At 37.5% G+C, this 20,716-nt stretch overlaps 1 protein-coding gene across 3 annotated transcripts in view; it reads left to right on the top strand.

Annotated features, from left to right (window-relative positions):
* The window catches only part of LDAH (lipid droplet associated hydrolase), a 100,845-nt gene that overhangs the window by 29,869 nt on the left and 50,260 nt on the right, over positions 1–20,716 (top strand). For all 3 annotated transcript variants that reach the window (XM_039220200.1, XM_039220202.1, XM_039220203.1), the window contains one exon: positions 6,423–6,592. In XM_039220200.1, coding sequence (XP_039076131.1) covers positions 6,423–6,592 — 170 coding nt within the window. The remainder of the gene's footprint in view (positions 1–6,422; positions 6,593–20,716) is intronic.

Here is a 20,716-nt window from a genome sequence, read left to right as displayed (position 1 = left end):
GTCAGCTTACTTGATGGCAGATTCATTATCAACTATTTTAAGTCATTTGTTCAAAAAGTCTAACATAAAAGCTAGAAATCACAGTGGTTTAGTTTCAGCTGATAAAACATTACCTAAAAAAGTTATACAGTCTTTCAAGTAATGATGAATTTGGGTCATGCTTATCCAAAGAAACAATAAACCACTCCCATTCCAGCAAACAGAAGGAAAGAGAGAAAAATGGAGTTTTCTCTCTTCCCAGAACCTTGATTGGCAGAGGAACATGGAGGTAGAATGGAATGGCCAGATGAGCCCAAGGCAAGGACAGTCAGTCAAGGCTCAGGGCTCACAGTCATTGGAAATAAACAAGTCTGTATATGGGAAGAAACAGAAAACCCAAGGGCAAAGCAAGAGAGGAAGTTAAGAATGAAGCAAATTATAGAATCTTGGGGAAAACGAAGTAAAAAGCACAGCAGAACTAAAGAGAGTGGCATGACAGTTAGTGTCCTGTTACCAGGTCCCTGCCCCTTTCTCTGTGCATCTTCAGGATCTTCTCACCGCTCATGCAGTAGAACCCAGACTCTTGGTGATGTTCAGTGTCCTCCTTGATCTAGTCCTCCTCGGTCCTCCTTCCTGACCTCATTTGTGTCACCTCTCTATAACCACAGACAGCCACAGAGCTCATCACTGTCCAGAATTACACCTCAGACTTTGATGCCTTTGACCTTTGTTATCTGCTGTCACTAACAATATGTTCTCCTTGCTGAATCAATCTCTCTGTCTCTCTCTTGCTCTCTTTCTCTCTCATTTCTTATATTTTCCCACCATTGAAAACTTTAGCAGATCATTGGGTTTTGTCAGGTGGAAAGCATAATTTGATGACCCTGGTTTTCACCAACTATTTGGAGAATAATAATTAAAAATTATTTTACAAGGCATGTTTATGGTTTACAAAGGTTTTTCTTTGATAGTGGTTTTTAAAAAAAAAATTTTAAAGTTTGTTATTTATTTCTGAGAGAGGGAGAGAGGCAGCGTGTGCAGGGGAGGATCAGAGAGAGAGAGGGAGACACAGAATCTGAAGCAGGCTCCAGGCTCTGAGCTAGCTGCGGGGCTCGAATTCACGAACTGTGAGATCATGACCTGAGCCAAAGTTGGATGCTTAACCGACTGAGCCACCCAGTTGCCCCGATAGCAGTTTTAAATAGAGTGCCTACCTACATAACTTCACTGTGTTACATACCTCAAAGGCTCACAGAGTCATACTAATGTTTAGATACAGGCAGCTTATGGAAATACTTAGGGGGACAGTCAGGGCCTAAACTATGAGAGTATGCTTTCACATCGACTTAGTAAACTCAGGGCACCATTATAAAAGGAAGGCCTTTGGATCAGTAAATTAAATAAGCATAAAGAATTAGAGACAGTTCTCATCCACTCTTTCACTGATGTTTGGCATAAACCTAGATAAAATCCTTTGGGGCCTTTGTATTCCATTGAGAATAATGAAGAAGTGAAGAGTAGTTTTCCTTGTAAAACTAATGGAAGATAGGTAGGAACAGTATGCCAAAGCATTCTTAATTAAAACCTTTTATTTTGAGAAAAAAAATTTTAATGTAGAAAAGTACAAATAATAAGTCCAAGATTCTGTTAGTTGATTTTCTCTTGATAGTTAACACTTTGCCATAATTGTCATATTTGCCATAATTGCCCAATTTTTTCTGTTAATAAATAAAACAATGCAGAAAAATTTCCATTTTTATATACTATCTCTAGTTTTACTGTGATATATTTAGAGTAAATTATATATATAGTGATATGTATGTAATGATGCCCAACATATGTTTTATGTTTTTAAAGCTTTACCTGAAAAGTAAGTTGTATAGATCTTCCTCAAAGCATTCTTTAAAATATGAAGTGCTATTTTTAGTCGTTTAATCTCCATATGCAAGTTGTTTAATTGAAGCTATTATTAAGAAATAGCTTTGAATGGGCATGGAGGAGGGCACTTGTTGGGATGAGCACTGGGTGTTATATGGAAACCAACTTGACAATAAACTACATAAAAAAAAAAAAAAGAAAAGAAATAACATTGGAGTAATGATGGGAGCAGATTGGAAGAGTCCGCTAGTTGAGAACTTCTGGTGTGAGAGTGGAGAGCTACTGCCTGTAGACTCAGTTCCAGCAAAAGGCTCAGGCAGCACCAGTCTCCAATTTTATTAGTTCTGTGGTCACAGATGACTTGTAAATAAATACCCATTCTGTGACCATATACAGTAAAACTTCCACATTTCTATTTGATGCATATGTAGACGTACATATATCTGTATGTATAGTAATATATCTTGTTAAATTTAGACCATATGATTGTACTCAAATACATAGAGTTATACATTTATAGTAATAGGCATTAGTAAAGAATATTTTCTGTGTGTTTATCTCGGTTTATTTGGAGAACACAGTAATTTTCATGAATCCAGTGTGCATTACCTTTCAACTGTGATGTAGAAAAAATGTGTTCTTTTCTCCAGGAAATGCTTGCTATATACTTACTTCAGTGTTGTACAATTGTGTTTTTATCTATTTCTGTTTGCTTTTATTAGATTGTGAACTCCTTAAAGGCAATGGGAGTATATTGTATTTATATCTGTATTTTCAAAGTCACCATGAGCCAAGTAGTCACTGTTCTCTGTCAGAGTGGTCAATTCAGTTAATGTGAAATGGAACAAAATAATAGTTATCGGATTTACCTGTCTCCTGAAGCTGTCAGGGATACATATTTTATTTATTTATTTATTTATTTATTTATTTAGAGTGGGGAGGAGGTGCAAAGGGAGAAAGAGAGAGGGAGACGAAGAATCCCAAGCAGGCTCCACACAGCCAGCGCAGAGCCCAGTACGGGACTTGAGCTCACAAACTGTGAGATCATGACTTGAGCCTATATCAAGAGTCGAATACTTAACTGATGAGCCACCCAGGCACTCCCATATTTTGATCTAAAATTGGCAAAATTTTAATAACTGGATCGACTTGAATAACTAGATGAAAATTAAATATGAAGTACTAATATTTCTTTATTCCTCTATTAACTTTGTAGAAATAGATCATAGGTACCTTTGGAAACAAACTCCAGCATCAATAAATGAGCTATAAAGTAAATTTCATAGAAATAGGCCTAATAAATGGGACCAGGTTCTAAAATGGAATTGTCAGCATCATATTTATCTTGGTAAAGATTATGTTCCAAACATATTTTGTTGATTGTAATTTGGAGTGCATTTTTCTAAAGAAAGAATAGCTTAAGTAATTTCTATATTATTATTCTTCTGATTTGAGTACAACTGAATATAATTTTTTACTGTATTTTGGGAGAATAAGTTAATGATTTTCAGTATTTTTTTCACAGTATATTAATATAATAATTAGCTTGAAAATATGTAGTGAAGTATACAGCTTTTTAACTTCTAGTTTTTGCTAGTAGAATAATGTCAGATAGCACATTTAAATTTGCTATCAATATTATTTCTAGAAAGTGCTTTCTCATTTAAATTTTTTTATTTTAAATTTTTTTTAAATGCTTATTTATTTTTGAGAGAGAGAGAGAGCAGAGGCAGAGAGAGAGGGAGACGAAGAATCTGAAGCAGGCTCTAAGCTGTCAGCACAGAGCCTGACGCGGGGCTTGAACCCATGAACTCTTGAGATCATGACCAGAGCTGAAGTCAGATGCTCAACCAACTGAGCCACCCAGGCGCCCCGAGTGCTTTCTCCTTTTTTTTTTTTTTTTCATTTTTTTAACGTTTTATTTATTTCTGAGAGAGAGAGAGAGACAGCATGAGCAGGGGAGGGTCAGAGAGAGAGGGAGAAACAGAATCTGAAGCAGGGTCCAGGCTCTGAGCTAGCTGTCAGTACAGAGCCTGACATGGGTCTCAAACCCACAAACAATGAGATCATGACCTGAGCCGAAGTCAGATGCTTAACCAACTGAGCCACCCAGGCGCCCTTGCTTTCTCCTTTAATCTTATTATGACAACAGACACTAATAAGTGATGTGTTTATCTTGGGAATCTACTGAGCAGTTCCCAGAGGTAAAGCCAGATTTACTTCTGAAATATTCATTTGAGTAATCTTTTGAATTTTAATATTCATTAAAGCTTATCCAAAATATAATCTTTTAGAACCTTATTTCTGCTGTCAGTGAAGTTTTAAATGTTCACTGCATTTAGCTCGTTCCCTTTATGTTTACATTAGCCACATAAGTATCCTTGGTAATAAGGATCCTTGGTGTACATTCGAGGGAGGACATAAATGACAGGAACTGAAGTGACAGCAGTCATAACTATCATTTCTGTCAGTTTATTCCAGACACCTGTGTTCTGTGCTTGAAGAGTGTTGTGCTTACACTCCCGAGGCCACCTCTGTTATGTATGAGGACACTTAAGCCAAGTTAAGGGACTTGCCCTAGCCACTCTCTTAGTGAGGTGCTCAGCTGGAATTTAGACCCAGATTTATCTTGCCCCTAGCACCTATGATGTTTACTACACTGTGCTGTCCCAACCAAAGGAAGATTTTGACATTTTCAAACATTGTGTATTTTGAAAAATAAATAACTTGGTTTTAGGTATTATAAATGCTTATTTTGGAGTATCTGAGAACAATATGATCCCTTCTGGGTAGACTGATCAGAGAAGATAACCTGAGAGGGAAACGTGAACTACTTAGACTTAAGTGTAATATTAAACAAACATTAGCATTTGGAGCCATCAGGGGTCCTACCAACGTTAGACTTCCAGATTCTCTCTCTTCCCAATTCTGTGTTTTATGCTGGAACTCCCTGTTAAACAGAGAATGGATTTGAGGCTGACATAGGAAGAAGGATTAGGGCAGAACACGTCTTACCCAAGAGATCAGTAATACCATGGAAAAAGGGAACTAAGCCTCACTGACTGGGTAGAAAGGTCTTTAATAACTGTATGCCAGGCATTGAGAGACAGAGATAAGAGACATTATAAAATTATAAAGTAGGGATAAATCAGGAGTAGTGTGGTGAGATAAACATGGTTAGGATGTTGTGGGAACTGAAAGGAAGGCTACTTTACTCCTCGCCTACTGAATCATAAAAACAGCTTCTCAGAGGAGATAACACTTGTTGGGAGTTTGAAGGATGAAGAGGAGTTAGCCAGATTAACAGGGGGAACTGAGCACCGAAGGAAATGAAAACAGCACATACAGTAAAACTGAAGAGCAGTCCTTTGCAATGAGTTTCAGGTACCTTTCGAATTAAAGTTCACATAAGTAACTTGTAGGAGTCAAAGGCAAGAAATTTAGTATTCCAGTAATCCAAATGTTAACAAACAGTTTATTATACCTTGTGATACTTTGAAATATTACACATAAGTTCATAGGGAAAACCTATTGACGTTTTCTATATGTATAGACAATCAGTGCTGGCAGCATCCTCAGAGAATGTCTAGTCAGTACATATTTTCATTCCACATGAATATTTACTGCGTGCTAGTCACAGAGGACACAGATGAAAAGATGGACCTTGCCTTCAAGGAGCTCACAGACTACAAGAGGAAATAAGCAGACAATGACACAAGTATGATAAGGTGTTGTAACAAGGATAGAGATTACTGGTTAAACACAAAGGAAGGCTCATTCATTTTTCTTGAAGATTAGCTAAAGTTTTAATTAGCTCTTGAAGATTCTAGAAGACAGTTCATTTAAGGAAGGAAAGGAAGAAAGGATATTTCAGGTTAAGACTGCAGGTTAAAAGGAACAACTTACATTTCTTTCTCCTTAAGCCCTTCAGTGAAAGTTCTTCAGCAAACAAAGATTATCTCAAATAATGAAGCACTGTCATGGGTAGTTGTCTATTAATAAGATAAACTGGCCTAACCAGTGATTCTCAGTGTGTGGTCCTGGGACCAGCAATGTCAACATGTCCTGGAAGCTTAGGAATGCAAGTTCTCGGGCCCCAACCCAGACCTACTGAACCAGGGAGTTTGGTGGTAGGGCCCTACAGTCACTGCTTTCATATGTCCTGCAGAGGATTCTGATACCTGATCATGTTTGAGAAGTAGTGGCCTAAGCGAACTGCAGTTCATGGAATAGTTGAAAGTTCTTAGGCTTTGAGGACAGAGACACCTAGGTTTGAATCTCGCCTTTCTCACTTAATAGGTGTGTGACTGTCAGCCTATCACTTAATATCTGTGAGCTTTGGGATTTTCATCTATAAAATGAAAACACTAATACTTCCTTTCCAGGACTATTGTGTAGACTGGTTGATGTAATTTAAATGAAGTGTTTAACACTGTAGCTAGCATATTAGTAGGCTTTAAATAAATGGTGACTGCTACTGTTACTAGTTTTTAAAGATATTTTTCCCAGTGAATTTATTACTTTCACTTATTAAGTGAAAACATATTCATATTTTTTGCTTTTAGATTCAAATGCTCAAGGAATTAAAGACATCTATGGACTACAAGGTCAAGTGGAACACAAGCTAGCTTTCCTGAGAACCCATGTGCCAAAGGAAATGAAACTTGTGGTCATCGGCCATTCAATAGGCTGCTATATTTCCCTTGAGATTTTGAAGCTTGCTCCTGAACTCCCAGTAAGTACGGGAAGTGCTTGGTGATTCTTTTGCACAAATCCTCCCTAGCTTTCCTTTCCCCTTTTGTCTCTTGTTTAATTGATCAGTATAACAGAGAGAGAGGTTATTTGGGAGCTGCCTTTATTTTTGTATTACTGTGGGCCTGTGTGAGTATATATATGTTCATACAATTTTCATGTGTTTCAAAAAAATAATATGGTAAAAGGCAGGAATTTTTCCAGATGAATGCCGTTTAATCCTAGGGTTATCAAATGTACGGCCAACTAATCTTTGACAAAGCGGGAAAAAGTCCCCAATGGTTGTCTGGAATTCTTAAGTTATATGTAACTTGTTGTCTTTTATAAAAAAATATTTAAGAGTAGTTACCAGCCATGACCCAGACAAGAATCTGTCTTTATTGGGACAGTATTTTGCAAATGTTCATGCCTCCTTTCAAAAGGAAGAAAATTTAGCAGCAGCAGCAGCAACATCAGTAGGCAAACAACAGCTGTCCTTATGGAACACTAAATCTTTATTTAGTCCTAAGTCTGGATCCTTATCTGTTCTATAGCTTGACATTCATTTATTCATTCACAAATTATTGGGTGCCACTGGGTGTCAGATATTAAATGAGACACTGGAGACACAAAGACCTATTTAAAATGCCCAAGAAAGCTAGTGAGCTAGAAGAGACTTAAAACAGAAACTCGTACTTTCACTAGCATGTACCATTGAAATGACCTATTGAATGGATGCAATTCACAACATAAAGTATTTCTTTATTTGACAAACATATATTAAACACTGGCCATGTGTCAGGCCCTGAGCTGTGTTTTGAGGACATCCCAGTGAATAAGACAGCCTTTGAGGTAAGAGAGTCCAAAGTCTAATGGAGGAGACACCCTAACCCATAAGTATGATAACTATGATCTTGGGGTGTGAGGGAGTACTATTTAACGTTGTAATCTGAATGCAAGATTGGAAGTGATTCCTTCCTGGAATCTCATTCCATATGATAAAATATATCTAGCAGAGATTCGGAGCTCACTAGGCATTTTCTTTTTCTACCAGCTTGGCACAATAATTGCCCTTAGGAAATATACAACTATAGCCTTCACAGCTGTGGTTTTTAACACCAAATGAAAGTTGTTAATTTTCTTTTATTGGATATAAGAAAATGTATTTTTCATTTCTGAATGTAATTTCGATAAATTCAGGATTGCAGTCCATTCACTGTATTACTATTTCTATTCCTTTTTTCCCCATGGATAAGGCATCTTATTCAGAAAGAAGAGCCTTTATTTTCGTTTTAAGCATTTGGCTTGTCTTCTAATCTCTTTTGTGCCTTCTAACTCTCCTCCTGTGCTGTGTGATGAGGTTACCATCTTCACGGTGCCCAGCCTTGCCACTCGGTGCTTCTGTTTGCACACTTGCCACAAGCCTTGGTCACAGAGCTAAGACACTGTGTTCAGGTTCAGACAGTCGATGTTGTATTTTGTGTGACCTATGTCAAATTATGGAGTATATCTGTACCTCTGTTTCCTAATGTGTGAAATGAGGATAATAATATGTTCCCCAAAGGATTTTTGTGAGTATTTACATAAAGAAGTAAGAATGGTGTCTAGACCTTAGAAGTTCCCTAATAGTTATTAGCTATTATTATGATGATGGATGACAGTGGAACCATTGGCTAACTCATTAGGTTAAGTACTATATTAGTTATCAACAGCTGTATAATAAATTGCCCCGAAGTATAATAGTGTAAAACCATACACATTTATCCTCTCACAGTTTCTGTGGGTCTGGGATCTGGCTGATCTTATGATCTCATAAGACTGCAGTCAAGGTGTCTTCCAGGGCAACAGGTCATCTGAAGATTTGAATTGAAACAGATGAGCTTCTAAACTCACAGGGTTTGTTGGCAGGACTCTGCTCCTTGAGGGTTGTTGGACTGATGACCTTGGTTAATCGTTGGCACTTAGGTGGAGGTCACCCACAGTTCCTTAACATGGGAGGGTCTTTATAACTTGCTTCAATAGAGCAAGTATGGTAGAAGAGCCAGAGGAAGAGTCTGATGGAAGATGGAAGTCACAGACTATAACCTCATTACAGAAATCATATCCCATTGGTTTTACAGTATTCCATTTGTTAGAAGTAAATCACTAGGTCCAGCCCCCGACTCAAGAGGAGCAGATTACACTAAAGGATGAATATTAGAAAGTAAGGATCACTGGGAGCCATGTCAGAGGCTGCCTACCCCACCACTACTACAGTTAGGATTTCACTTGTGTGGTGTATAATCAAGTATATAGACACATAGATATATATACATTAAAATACTGAGTTTATTTCCCAGGATGGGGGGTGAGTTGATCATGTCAGATAGATTATAGCAAACTGATATAAAATAGTTATATGAAATAGTTATCCTAGGTATTTTAAAAAGTTAAAAAATAGGGGTACCTGGGTGGCTCAGTAAGTTGGGCACCCGACTTCAGCTCAGGTCATGATCTCACCACTCATGAGTTCAAGCCTTGCGTTGGGCTCTGTGCTGACAGCTCGAAGCCTGGAGCCTGCTTCTGATTCGGTGTCTTTCTCTCCCTCTCTGCCCATCTCCCACTCACACTCTGTCTCTTTCTCTCAAAAATAAATAAATCTTAAAAAATAAAAAAATAATAAAAAATAAAAATAAAAAAATATATTTTAAAGAAAAGAGTACTTGCATATTTGAAATAATAATAGCATTACCATTTGTGATGGTTAATTTTTATTTTATTTTATTTTTTTACATTTATTTCTTTTTGAGAGACAGAGACAGACAGAACACAAGTGGGGGAGAGGCAGAGAGGAGACACAGAATCCAAAGCAGGCTCAGACACTTAACCGACTGAGCTACCCAGGTGCCCTAAAGTTAATTTTTTTTTAAGTTTATTTGTTTATTTTGAGAGAGAGAGAGAACATGTGTGCACAAGTGGGGCTGAAGGGTAGGCAAAGAGAGGGAGAGAGAGAACCCCAAGCAGGCTCTGTGTTGGGTATGGCGCTCAATCTCACAAACCATAAGATCATGACCCAAGCCAACATCAAGAGTCAGATGCTTAACTAACTGAGCCACCTAGGCGACCCCATTTGTGGTGGCTAATTTTATGTGTCAACTTGACTGGGCTAAGAGAAAGCCAGATAGCTGGTAAAACACTTCTCAGTGTGTCTGAGGATGTTTCCAGAAGAGATTAGCATTTCAATCAGTCGACTGAGAAAAGATTTGCTCTGTTCATTGTGAGTAGGCATACTCCAATCCATCGTAGTCCCAAATAGAATGAAACTCAGGAAAGGGGGATTCTATATCTCTCTTCTTCAGCTGAGACACACATCTTTTCCTAACCTCTGACACTGGAGCTCTGGGTTCACTGGCCTTCGACTCTGGGCCTTACACCATCAGCTCCTCTGGTTCTCAGGCCTTCAAACTCAGACCAAATCATTCCATTGTTTTCCGGGTTCCCAGCTTGCAGGTGGCATATTGTGGGACTTTTTAAAGGCCTCCATAATCATGTGAACCAATTGCTATAATAAATCTCCTTTTATATATATATAAAAGATAGATATATATATATAATTATATAGAGATATATATAAAGAGAGAGATAAACATAAATATATACATATATACACATCTCTCTCTATATATATATATATACACACATATGTATACATATGTGTGTATACATATATACACATATGTGTATATATATATATATTTATTTTTCCCTCTGGGGAACCTTGAAAAATACACTGTTCTATAAACATAGAGAAGAAAATATTCTTTTCCGAGTCCTTCAGTCTGTTAACTTAATCACTGATATGTCTTTTTGGTTTTTGTTTGCTTTTCATTGATTCTGCATGTATGTACGGTTTCTCTTGTGCATATTTGAAACCAGTTGTTGAACACATTTGTTTTGAACTCATCTCTCCTTTTTGGCATGCATTCACATGTCTATTGGGAAAGAAATACAAATGCATCTTAAGGTTAATGCAGCTTCCTACAGCTCCTTTAGCTTTAGAGCTTTCTAATTATTGTTCTACTTCCAGGTGTTCTTGCCCTTGGACTAGTGGTGAAAATGGGAAAGGAAGATGAAACATGTGCTTAACATAGTCTGTTTGTGGAGACATAACTCATACTGTGATTATAGAGTTTTCAGAGAGACACGTGAAACTGTGTTTTCTTAAACAGGGTGTTTTCTAGAAAATAACGTGTGTGATAAATTGTCCATAAAGGTCACCCCGGGGAAGAGGGTGAACATCTGTGTGATTTTTTTTTTATTATTATTCAAAAGCTTTATCTGGTTTCAATTAACTGCATTGTTGAAGTCCCCACCCCTCTTTAAACACCTGGCCCAGTTAATATCGGTGGTGTGATCCCCTCTGAAGTGTTGAAATTTCAGTGTCTCTGGGCTACTCTAAGACGGCACAGTGCCTGCGTGCCTGAAGTTAGCATGACACGCTCCATTTAAGACGCATTGGACAATCAAGTAAGTTTGTGTAAGCCAGAGTGTTGCAATCCCTAATCATTTTGCCAAAAATAAGTTAGCTGTTATGTTTTATAACATATGAAGTGTGATAATAAGAAACTTGTGTTTCCATCTCTTCTGTTATTTTTACTGGAATATTTGACTCCCATAAGATTTTGAAGACATATGTGTAGTTTAGTAGCTGGTTTATTGGTTTTATTTTGGTTCAGTTCCTTATAATATTTTTATTACTAATTATAGGAAACTTTGGTCTTAAAATCATTTTAAGATACTTATTGCACACTTTAGATGTATTATCTGACCCATATTTCAATATACTAAAAAAAAAAAGGCTTCTTTAAAAATCTGGTAATAAAAATTTTTTTGTTTCTTTAAGCAAATTTGGTGCATAGAATTATAAAAGTTCTTCCTATGTTTTGACAGTAATGTCCAGAATAAAGAATTTAAATAGAAGCTGGAGAAAATAGATAATTGGAAGACTGTTAAATAGTAGCTATCATGACTTCTAATAATAAACATAGTTTTAGACTCATAGGATCTTAGAACTGAGATGGGCTTTAGGAACAGTCTCATCCCATCTTTCATTTCATGGATGGGAAGTGAGAGCACAGTCCCCTGCCAGGATGCAACCTCAGCTCTGTCTGAATGCAGAGGTGGGGTACAGTTACATTAGCTGCGGGTATAAAGAGAGTCTAAGAAGATATTTGATGGTTCTTTCAAACTCTGGATGGTAGCAGAACCTGCAGATAGCACACTATACTCCTGGACTATATGCAGCAAGCTTCATGTGGCCCATTATATTGCAGCTCAAGGAACAGGAGACCCCATGAATGAATGCTGTTTTAGCAGTTTGGGGCTAGAGGTGGAGTCACCAGGACAGAAGTAGTAGTCTTATCCCCACTAATTAGAATCTTCTTTCAACATTGATCCTCTCTCTGTTAAAAATGTGCCATCTAATTTTGCCAATAAATTGTTTGCATAAAGTTCAAGGTTGGGAGTTGAAAGCCCTTGATTCTTAAGTGGACTCAGCACTGAGTCTTGAGGTGAACCTCAAGTAGTTTAACTTTTATTTTCCTCTAAGTATTTATATAGCATTTTATGAAAACACTTCATTCCCTTCCAGGGATAGCAGATCCTTTAAAACCTTAATTTTTTTATATCATTTGGCTTTTCATGGGGAAAATGCACAATAACATAGAGCTTCCTTTGTCTGTCTGGTTGGCAAAAATATCTTCTCTCTAGATGAAATTTCCAGATTACTTAAACTCACTTTTTGAAACACTAGATTATTTTATCCAGTTGGATAAAACTGTGTCTAAAATGCACTATTTACTTATCTGTATCCTTCAACAATGCATATTGATTATGGAGGAATTAATGGTTCAAGGACATCATTTGGATAAGACATCATTATACTACAGTAAAATACAATCAAAGGAATTTTCCTGTGTCCTGAAGTTTCTTATATGAGAGTGCTTTTAAAAAATAAAAATAAAAACTTGCATGTTTATTTTACAGTTTCCCTGTCGCCTCCCTCAATGTTAGGCTCCATTTTTCTTCCCTATTACAATTTGTTACTACAGTTCGCTGCTAGTAGAAAAAAAAAAAAATAATCATGTTAGAATTCTGTCTTGAGTATGAATGAACAGGTCTTAAATGAATATACAAGAGTAAAATTGATGAAATTAAGTACATGGATTTTGTTACTGCTCAGAGCTTTCCTTTCATTTGTTTCTTTTGGGATCCCCAGTGGTGTTTTAGATACTCGAAATTTGAGAGACTCAAAACACACCACAAGTTCAGCTGAGAAGCTTGAAAATTTTTACTGAAAGAGTTAAAATAGCATGTTAAATCATGTGTGTGTGGATTTAAGAGCACCTCTTGTCTATAGTAAGGGGAAAAAAATCAAATATTCTGCAAACAGTGAGATTATTTAGATAGTGGTGCGCTTCCACTATTCTGATGAACCTTCATGTATGCAGTCACTGTTAGATATGCTTGTGAGAAACATGCCTATAACATCACTACATTGTGTTCAGCAATCAATAAACACTGGAGGGAGGGGTAAGAAGAGGAGATCAAGAGGAGATCATTCACATGTCAAAGTAACTGTTGTCAGAATCCTGTCCCTAGATTAAGCATTAAGAAATGGAAGGCAAAATGAGGAGGTACCATAAGTCTCTGAATGTTTTGAAGAAAAAGATGGCTTCTCACTGGGAATATCAGAAAAAGTTTTGTGAAGAGCTGGTATTTGAGCAGGGAAAGACGGAGTCAGCACTTAGAAACATATAAAGGTACAGAATTTGATGTTTAGGTGGTAGAGGGTGTTACATATTCTAAGCAGTGGGAACAGTATGAAAAACAAACTGGACACATGAAGAGAGCAATGAGTGATCTGATTTGGATGCAGATAGTGTGCGTGAAGGGAGCAGTGGCAAGTGAACACCGAGGTCGATAGAAGTGGGGACAAGAAAATTTGGACTCAGGGGTTTGGACTCTATTTCTTGGACAGCAAGGAGCCACTGAAGGCCTGTGATTATAATAGTCCTGATCAGGTACATTAATGTCTCAATAAATGGGAGAGTGAACTGGGGAGAAAAAGTGTAGACTAAGAAGCTAACAACCAAGTGATAGGCAAGTTTACTACTAGTTCAGGTGAGAAATAATGAAGACAGTATATAGAATTTGCCAAGGGAAATTGTTAAGAGAAGAAAGAAACAGGTCATAGATATTCATGAGAATGACTTAATTTGATAGAAAGGAGGATAAAGAAGAAGAGGAAGAGGCAAAAGATGTAATAATTTTCCAAACTAACAACTGCAGTCCGTTCATGGATTCTGAATCACTGCAGTGGCTCTCATGGCAGAAGTGGTGTCGTTGCAAAGATACAAAGGAAATAATGAACCAGACACGGCATTTAAAAACCACTGGCTGGAAGTGACATTTGTCACTCTTCACACAGCATTGGACACAGCAAGTTATATGACCAAGTCTACCATCAACACACGGTAGAGTGTAAGGAGGCTGCAAAGTGTAATCCTTCTCAGAGCAGAGAAACATATATTTGTGAACAATAAAATAGCATTTGTAAAAATAAATGTAATAAGGGGCGCCTGGGTGGCTTAGTCAGTTAAGCGTCCGACTTTCGCTTAGGTCATGATCTTGCAGTTCATGGGTTCGAGCCCCGTGTCGGGCTCTGTGCTGACTGCCAGCTCAGAGCCTGGAGCCTGTTTCAGTCTGTGATTCCCTCTTTCTCTCTGACCCTCCCCTGCTCACACTGTCTCTCTCTCTCTCTCCTAGAAATAAATAAAACATTTAAAAATAAATAAATAAATGTAATAAAGTAAAATAGAATAGAAAGTATTAGAGTGTATTGTATTGTGAAACTTCTGTTTCACTTTTTATGGGGTATATTGATATCCTACATTACAATGTAGAATGTGTATCTTACTGTAGGTTAAGGTTTAAAAAAAAAAAATTGAAAGCCATTACCCTAAGCTAGAGTGTACCTCTCACTAAGAGAAGAGAAAGGAGAATGTCAAGAAAGATGTAGACACATGGTGAATTAAAGATGGTCAAAGATTCTTTGCCATTCCTCTCTCAAGAGGTGAAGTTTCTTTCCCTTCTCTTTTGAATTTGGGCTGGGCATGTGACTTTCCCCAGTGGGATACAGTGAAAGTGATATTCTGATAATTCTAAGCTTAAAGGAACTGGGAGTTTCTTCCCTCTTGGAAGCCAGCTGCCATATACAAAGGTCTAACTGCCTGAGACCACCATGCTATGAAAAAGCCCACACTGGCCACATAGGAGGATCATGAGGAACCAGATGTGAGTGAAACTTGGACCTTTCAGCCTATCTCATCTGCTAGTGAATGCAGCCCAGGGAGTGACCAGCCAATGCCATGTAGAACAGAAGTCCAGCTGAGCCCTATTTGAATTCCTAACCTCACAGAATAAGAAAGAGTAATCACTGTGGTTTTAACCCGTAAGTTTGGGGATGGTACTATATGTAAAAATAGATAACTGAAACAGGATAGCAGATTGAGTTCAAAGAGAACGTAAAGCTTCTAGTATTGGTAATCAGAAGGTCATTAATGACCTGTACGAGAGAATTTTTAGTGAAATAGTGGGAAAAGGAGATTGGAAGCAGTTAGGTGATAAATGTTCCAGAAATTGGTCAGTAAACAGGAAGAGACAAGATGATAACTTAAAGAGGAGACTGGTCAAGAGAACATTTTTTTTCCCTATAAGTGGGAGAGAATTTCACATGCTGAGAGGAATATCCCATGCAGAGAGCAGTGCTGAAAATGAAAGAGAAACAGGAACATTTGTTGGAGGAACATCATCATCTATTTGTCTCTTAAACTTGCACAGTTGAAAACTAGAAAAATTGAATTTTTCTTAATCTTGGACTACACCCTTGCGAAAGTGTTTTTGTGATTTAACTTGGTTCTTCGTTTGATACATGGGCCTCATATTTGGTTCTTCATTTGAGTCTAGAAACCCAAAACAATTTTTAAAATTGATCTATTGTCATCGCTAACAATTATACCCAACATTCATTTGAAATTTGCAAAAAACTGACCTATATGTGAGTTAGCCTTGAAGCGGTTGAACCAGGACTCTGCCTTCTGTTTTCTAACTTTCCCCTTTATCTGTTTTCCAGGTGAAGTAGCTAGGGAAGTCATGATGATAAGGGGTATAGTAAGTTACTTTGACAAACCACCAAAACCTATTTGACCTAAATGTAAGATTTCTACTGCTGTTTCTTTAATACTTGAGCTCTCCAAATACACAAGGAAAACTTTAATGGGAAGCAGGTTGATGCTTTTGTGGGGAGTTCAGAGACAATTAGGAGGGATGAGAACCTGTGTGTTTTCTAGAGCAGGGAAGATAAAGGGACTTGGTGTTCAGGCATGGGCCAAGGGCAGAAATTGAACTCAGAAGACAATGAATCAGAATTCTAGGATTGAGCTGGGGACAGAGGGGAGATGGAGTATGGAAAGAAGTGAATGGTTCTGTAGACACTGTGCACAGGAGTGCCAGGCATGTGTCCTCGTGAACCATGAGTGACCCCTGGTATGTGAATAACCATAGAAGTCAGGCAGTCAACAGCTAGCTACTCTGCTTGGTGAAAGACTCCATTTCAGAAAACCATAAATCCCCTATTCTGAGGAAGGTTTATATTGAATATGATGAAATGCTATTTTGCCAATCACTTATGCATTTATTTAAATGTATTTATTTATCTGTTTATGTGTGTGCACACACATTATCTTTTCTGAATTACCCAGGAGACTACCTTGCTGAAAGCTGAACACATGGAAAGTTTCAACTTTTTGACTTCAGCCATTTTTTAGTCATCTGCATATTTTTTAAAAAATCCTAAAATTGCTTTCAAAGTGGAAAAATTGTGTGGGCTTTTTTCATCTTTTCATAACTCAAAAACTATTTAATATATTTTTCTCAAACTTTGCAAAAAAAAAAATCACCTTTGGGCTGAAACCAAGCATGGAAAATTTCACCACAAAGGGCTAATTTTTTGGAAAGCTGCAAGAAAGTGAAAACAGGGGTTTATAATAAAACATTCTTCATGCATGTTAATACTTAGTACTTTATCTAATGCATTTCATCTGAGTATTTCTGAGCACTTTTCTGATTTAAATATTGAACCATTTTAGTATTTGTGTATCCATGATACTGTCAAATATGGAAAATTCTCCCCATCCTCTCACAGATCCAGTATATTGGGAGTTAATGAGATGTGTTTAAGGGAACAGTAACACAAGTGAAGTGAAGTGCTGCCCACACTCATGTTATCACCACCTCTTCCTGGCCCGAGCATAGTTGTGAGTAGAATATAATAGATGATACGAGGCACTCATTCACATATCTAAGCCAGCATCTCTCAAAGCAGCATCAGCGTTACTTGGGGTCTTGTTAGAAATGGAGATTATTGGGGCCCACTCAGATGTACTGAATCTGAGACTTTAGGGCTAAGACCCAGCTATCCGTGTTGCAGGTGATGCTAATACATGCTCCCCCCTAAGCTTTCCAGAAGCTGGGAACACAGAATGTATAGAGATTCCATGGACAATTAAATCTGCCCCTGGTCTTTTGGGAACATGTCAGCTCTGTCTTCTCACATTATCCCTTGGAAGCAGGAGGAATGCCAATCGGGTTCTCTAAAGGAAAGCTCTTTTTTTCTGTATTTCATGTATCCTAGCTCTTTCTGCCTATGATTCAATCCACAAACACAGTTACCCTCTCGAGTAGAGATGTGGATATCCAGATCGTTCAGGGAAACAACACTCCCAAGAAGTATTTTCTCATTTCCTTGAGTTATCAAGGTCGAACCTGGGGCCGGACTGTATACTTCACTGTCATTTCTTTGATTTAAGTGGCAAGGTAGCAGAAGTCTGTCAGCAGAAGCTGACTTAAGCCTCACATTTCTGGGTGCAGGTTCTCAATCTTACATTTTGCAATGGCCTCTGCATTCTGGCAAACCCCATTGCCTATGTTATTGTGTTTCTAGGCACTGAAACAGCTACATTTGTGGTATTGTAACAAATTCTGAGAATATTCTTCTGGTGACAGAAGTCATCAGTCAACTGTTGTATGTGGGCCTTCAGCTAATCACCTTGTTTTAAGGATAGGAAATTGAGACATAGCCTGGGAGAGCTGTTTAAGCAGTTTAAAGCAGTGTAAAGGTAGGGCGCTTGGGTAACTCGGTTGGCTGAGCATCCAACTCTTTTTTTTTTTTTTAAATGTTTATTTATTTTTGAGACAGAGACAGCATGAGTAGGGGAGGAGCAAAAAGAGAGAGGGAGGCACAGAATCCGAAGCAGGCTCCAGCCTCTGAGCTGTCAGCACAGAGCCTGACACAGTGCTTAAACTCACTGACCATGAGATCATGACCTGAGCAGAAGTCCAACACTAAACCAACTGAGCCACCCAGGCGCCCTGAACATCTAACTCTTGATTTCAGCTCAGGTCATGATCCCATGCTTCATGGGATTGAGCCCCACATTGGGCTCTGCACTGTCAGTGGAGTGTGCTTGGGATTCTCTCTCTCCCTCTCTCTCTGCCCCTCCCTCGCTTTCTCCTTCTTTCTCTCTCTCTCTCAAAATAAGTAAACATTAAAAAAATCAAAAAGCAGTTTAAAATTATATTCAATTGCAGTCCAGCAAAGCATGAATACAGCTATCTAAGCCAGTATAGATGGAAAGGAAAGAGACTCCTTTTTAAATTTAAAAATCATTTAAAATTTCTATCATGAAAAACTTGAAACAGAAAAATTTTTTAAAATGATAATTGTATAATGAATCTACAGAACCTATTATCCAGATTAATATAGCTACTAATATTTTGTTACCTTTACTTAGTTTTTTCTTAAATACTTTCAGTTGAATTGTAATCCTCATGGTATTTCACCCATAAATACTTCATTGTGCATCTTTAAAAAGGGACTTTTTCTTATATACTTACCATGTCATTGTCACAGCTAACAAAATGATAATTCTTTGATATCATCTAATATAGTCAATATTCAGATTTTCTTTGTCCCTAAAATGTTTTTTCAGAGTTGGTTATAAGATCTTAAATTTCAGGAAGGTAAAAAAGTAAAAAGTAAATGTAACTTTGAAGGTTGATGTAGTAGTCAGAGAGGCTTAACATAGTAAATGCACCATGCATTGCTCTTGTAACTCAACATTTAGCTTTTTAAACTGAACACTAAATTGTTTAAAGTATGGATAGATCATGATTTTATATAGGTCATTTTAAACCTATCTAACTTGAGTTTCTATGCTTAGATCAGAGAGTAACACAGCGCCTCCTCTCAATATTGTTTTTATTTAATAAGAAAACAATGAAAATTGGAACTATTTTTGCATTGTTGCGTATTAAAAAAATTTATAGAAGATACTTAGTTCTCTTATATATATTTAGAGTTATTAAAGATTAAATTATGAACTATTTTTTCTATGACAGTTACTATATACTGTTGTTACCATTTGTGGGTCTTAATCCACCCAGCAACTCTTTGAGGGGCTCCTGTTCCCATTTTCTACATTAGGAAACTGAGACCTTGGACAGAAGTAACTTACTCAGGGTTAGACATCTGGTAAGTGCCTGTGGTAGGATGTGAACCCATGTGTCTTTGACTCCAAAGTCCATACTCCTAGCCACTAAGCTAGAAGTTTAGCTTCTTATTACAGAGAATTTGTAGAAATCAATAAAAAGAACATCAGCTTTTCCAATAAAGGCACAGAGGACATGAACAGATAATTCACTAAAGAAGAGCTAATAAAATCTATCAAAAAATATGTACCTAGCACAATACGTGACACAGTGCTTAATAAATTAGTATATGGTAGTACTTAATAATTTCTGCTTATTGAGTATACAGAAGCACTTAATAATGCTTGATGAATGGGCCTCAACAGTTATCAAAATGAGCTGCTACAACAGTAGCAGTATTTAAAAGAAAAGTTTAATGTTGTATATGTATATACTTCTGTATACACTTTTAGAAAGTCTAAATGGGTAAATACTGGGTGGCTTATGTTAGTGATCTCTGGGGTTAGAGGTAAGGGTATCATGGAGGTAGAAACTCATATTTTCTACTATTTTACAATGACTGCATGTTATCAGAAAAAAATAATTCCTATAAAAAACATCCATACCCTTTGAACCTACTAATTCTTTTCTTTGGAATCTGTATTAAGAAAAAAATCTCGGGGAACCTGAGTGACTCAGTTGGTTGAGCATCCGACTTTGGATCAGGTCATGATCTCACGGTTCATGGGTTCAAGCCCTGTGCTAGGCTCTGTATTCACAGCTCAGAGCCTGGAGCCTGCTTCAGATTCTGTGGCACCCTCTCTCTCTGCCCCTCCCCTGCTCGTGCTGTCTCTCTCTCTCTCTCAGAAATAAACATTAAAAATTTTTTTCAATTTCCTTTAATGGCATATGTTTCTTTACTTCATTAAATGATTATATATTTTCTTTGTTTCTCCAAAAAGCAATTTGTAAGAGTTCATAACAGAAAGTTGGTTCAGGAGAGAAAATTTTTGGTAATTTGTTGTTAGACAGCATTCAATAACAAATAAAAGGGTAAAAAGTAAAAAGGTGAGGTGACCTTTGTGGTCTCTCTGCAGGAAAACCCACCACTAAGACCAGGACTGTCACCAAGTCGGTAAGCAGCAATGCTTGGGTCTTACCTCATCTTACCTACTCTTCATCCTCTACTCAGTCAGCTAGGCTTTTGTCCTTCCTGGTGATTTTTTATTAACCTGGCTCCCCCCAACCGCCGCCCCCACTGCTCCCAGAATAAGTGGATTGTTGATAGATACGTGTTTTTGATGGTCTCTTCATGATTGTTATTTGAATGTGATTTTTTTTTTAAAAGAAAACCACGGTTGGGATTAGTGTCATCGTTCATTATACTGCTAGAGTGAAGAAGGTTCTTTTTCAGCACAGTACAGCCCTATTCAAATCTCATCATACCATGAAGTTCACAGTGGTTAGGACTCTAGGGGGCTCTGGGGTATGAGTGAGCACCAGTGCTAAGGCGCTAAGGCTAGTGCTATATATATCATTGTAAATACTCTCACAGATGGAT

The sequence above is a fragment of the Hyaena hyaena genome, unplaced genomic scaffold (assembly GCF_003009895.1).
Source record: "Hyaena hyaena isolate Hyena2069 unplaced genomic scaffold, ASM300989v1 scaffold_874, whole genome shotgun sequence".
Taxonomy (NCBI): Eukaryota; Metazoa; Chordata; class Mammalia; order Carnivora; family Hyaenidae; genus Hyaena; species Hyaena hyaena.
This window is presented reverse-complemented; position numbering and strand designations above follow the sequence as displayed.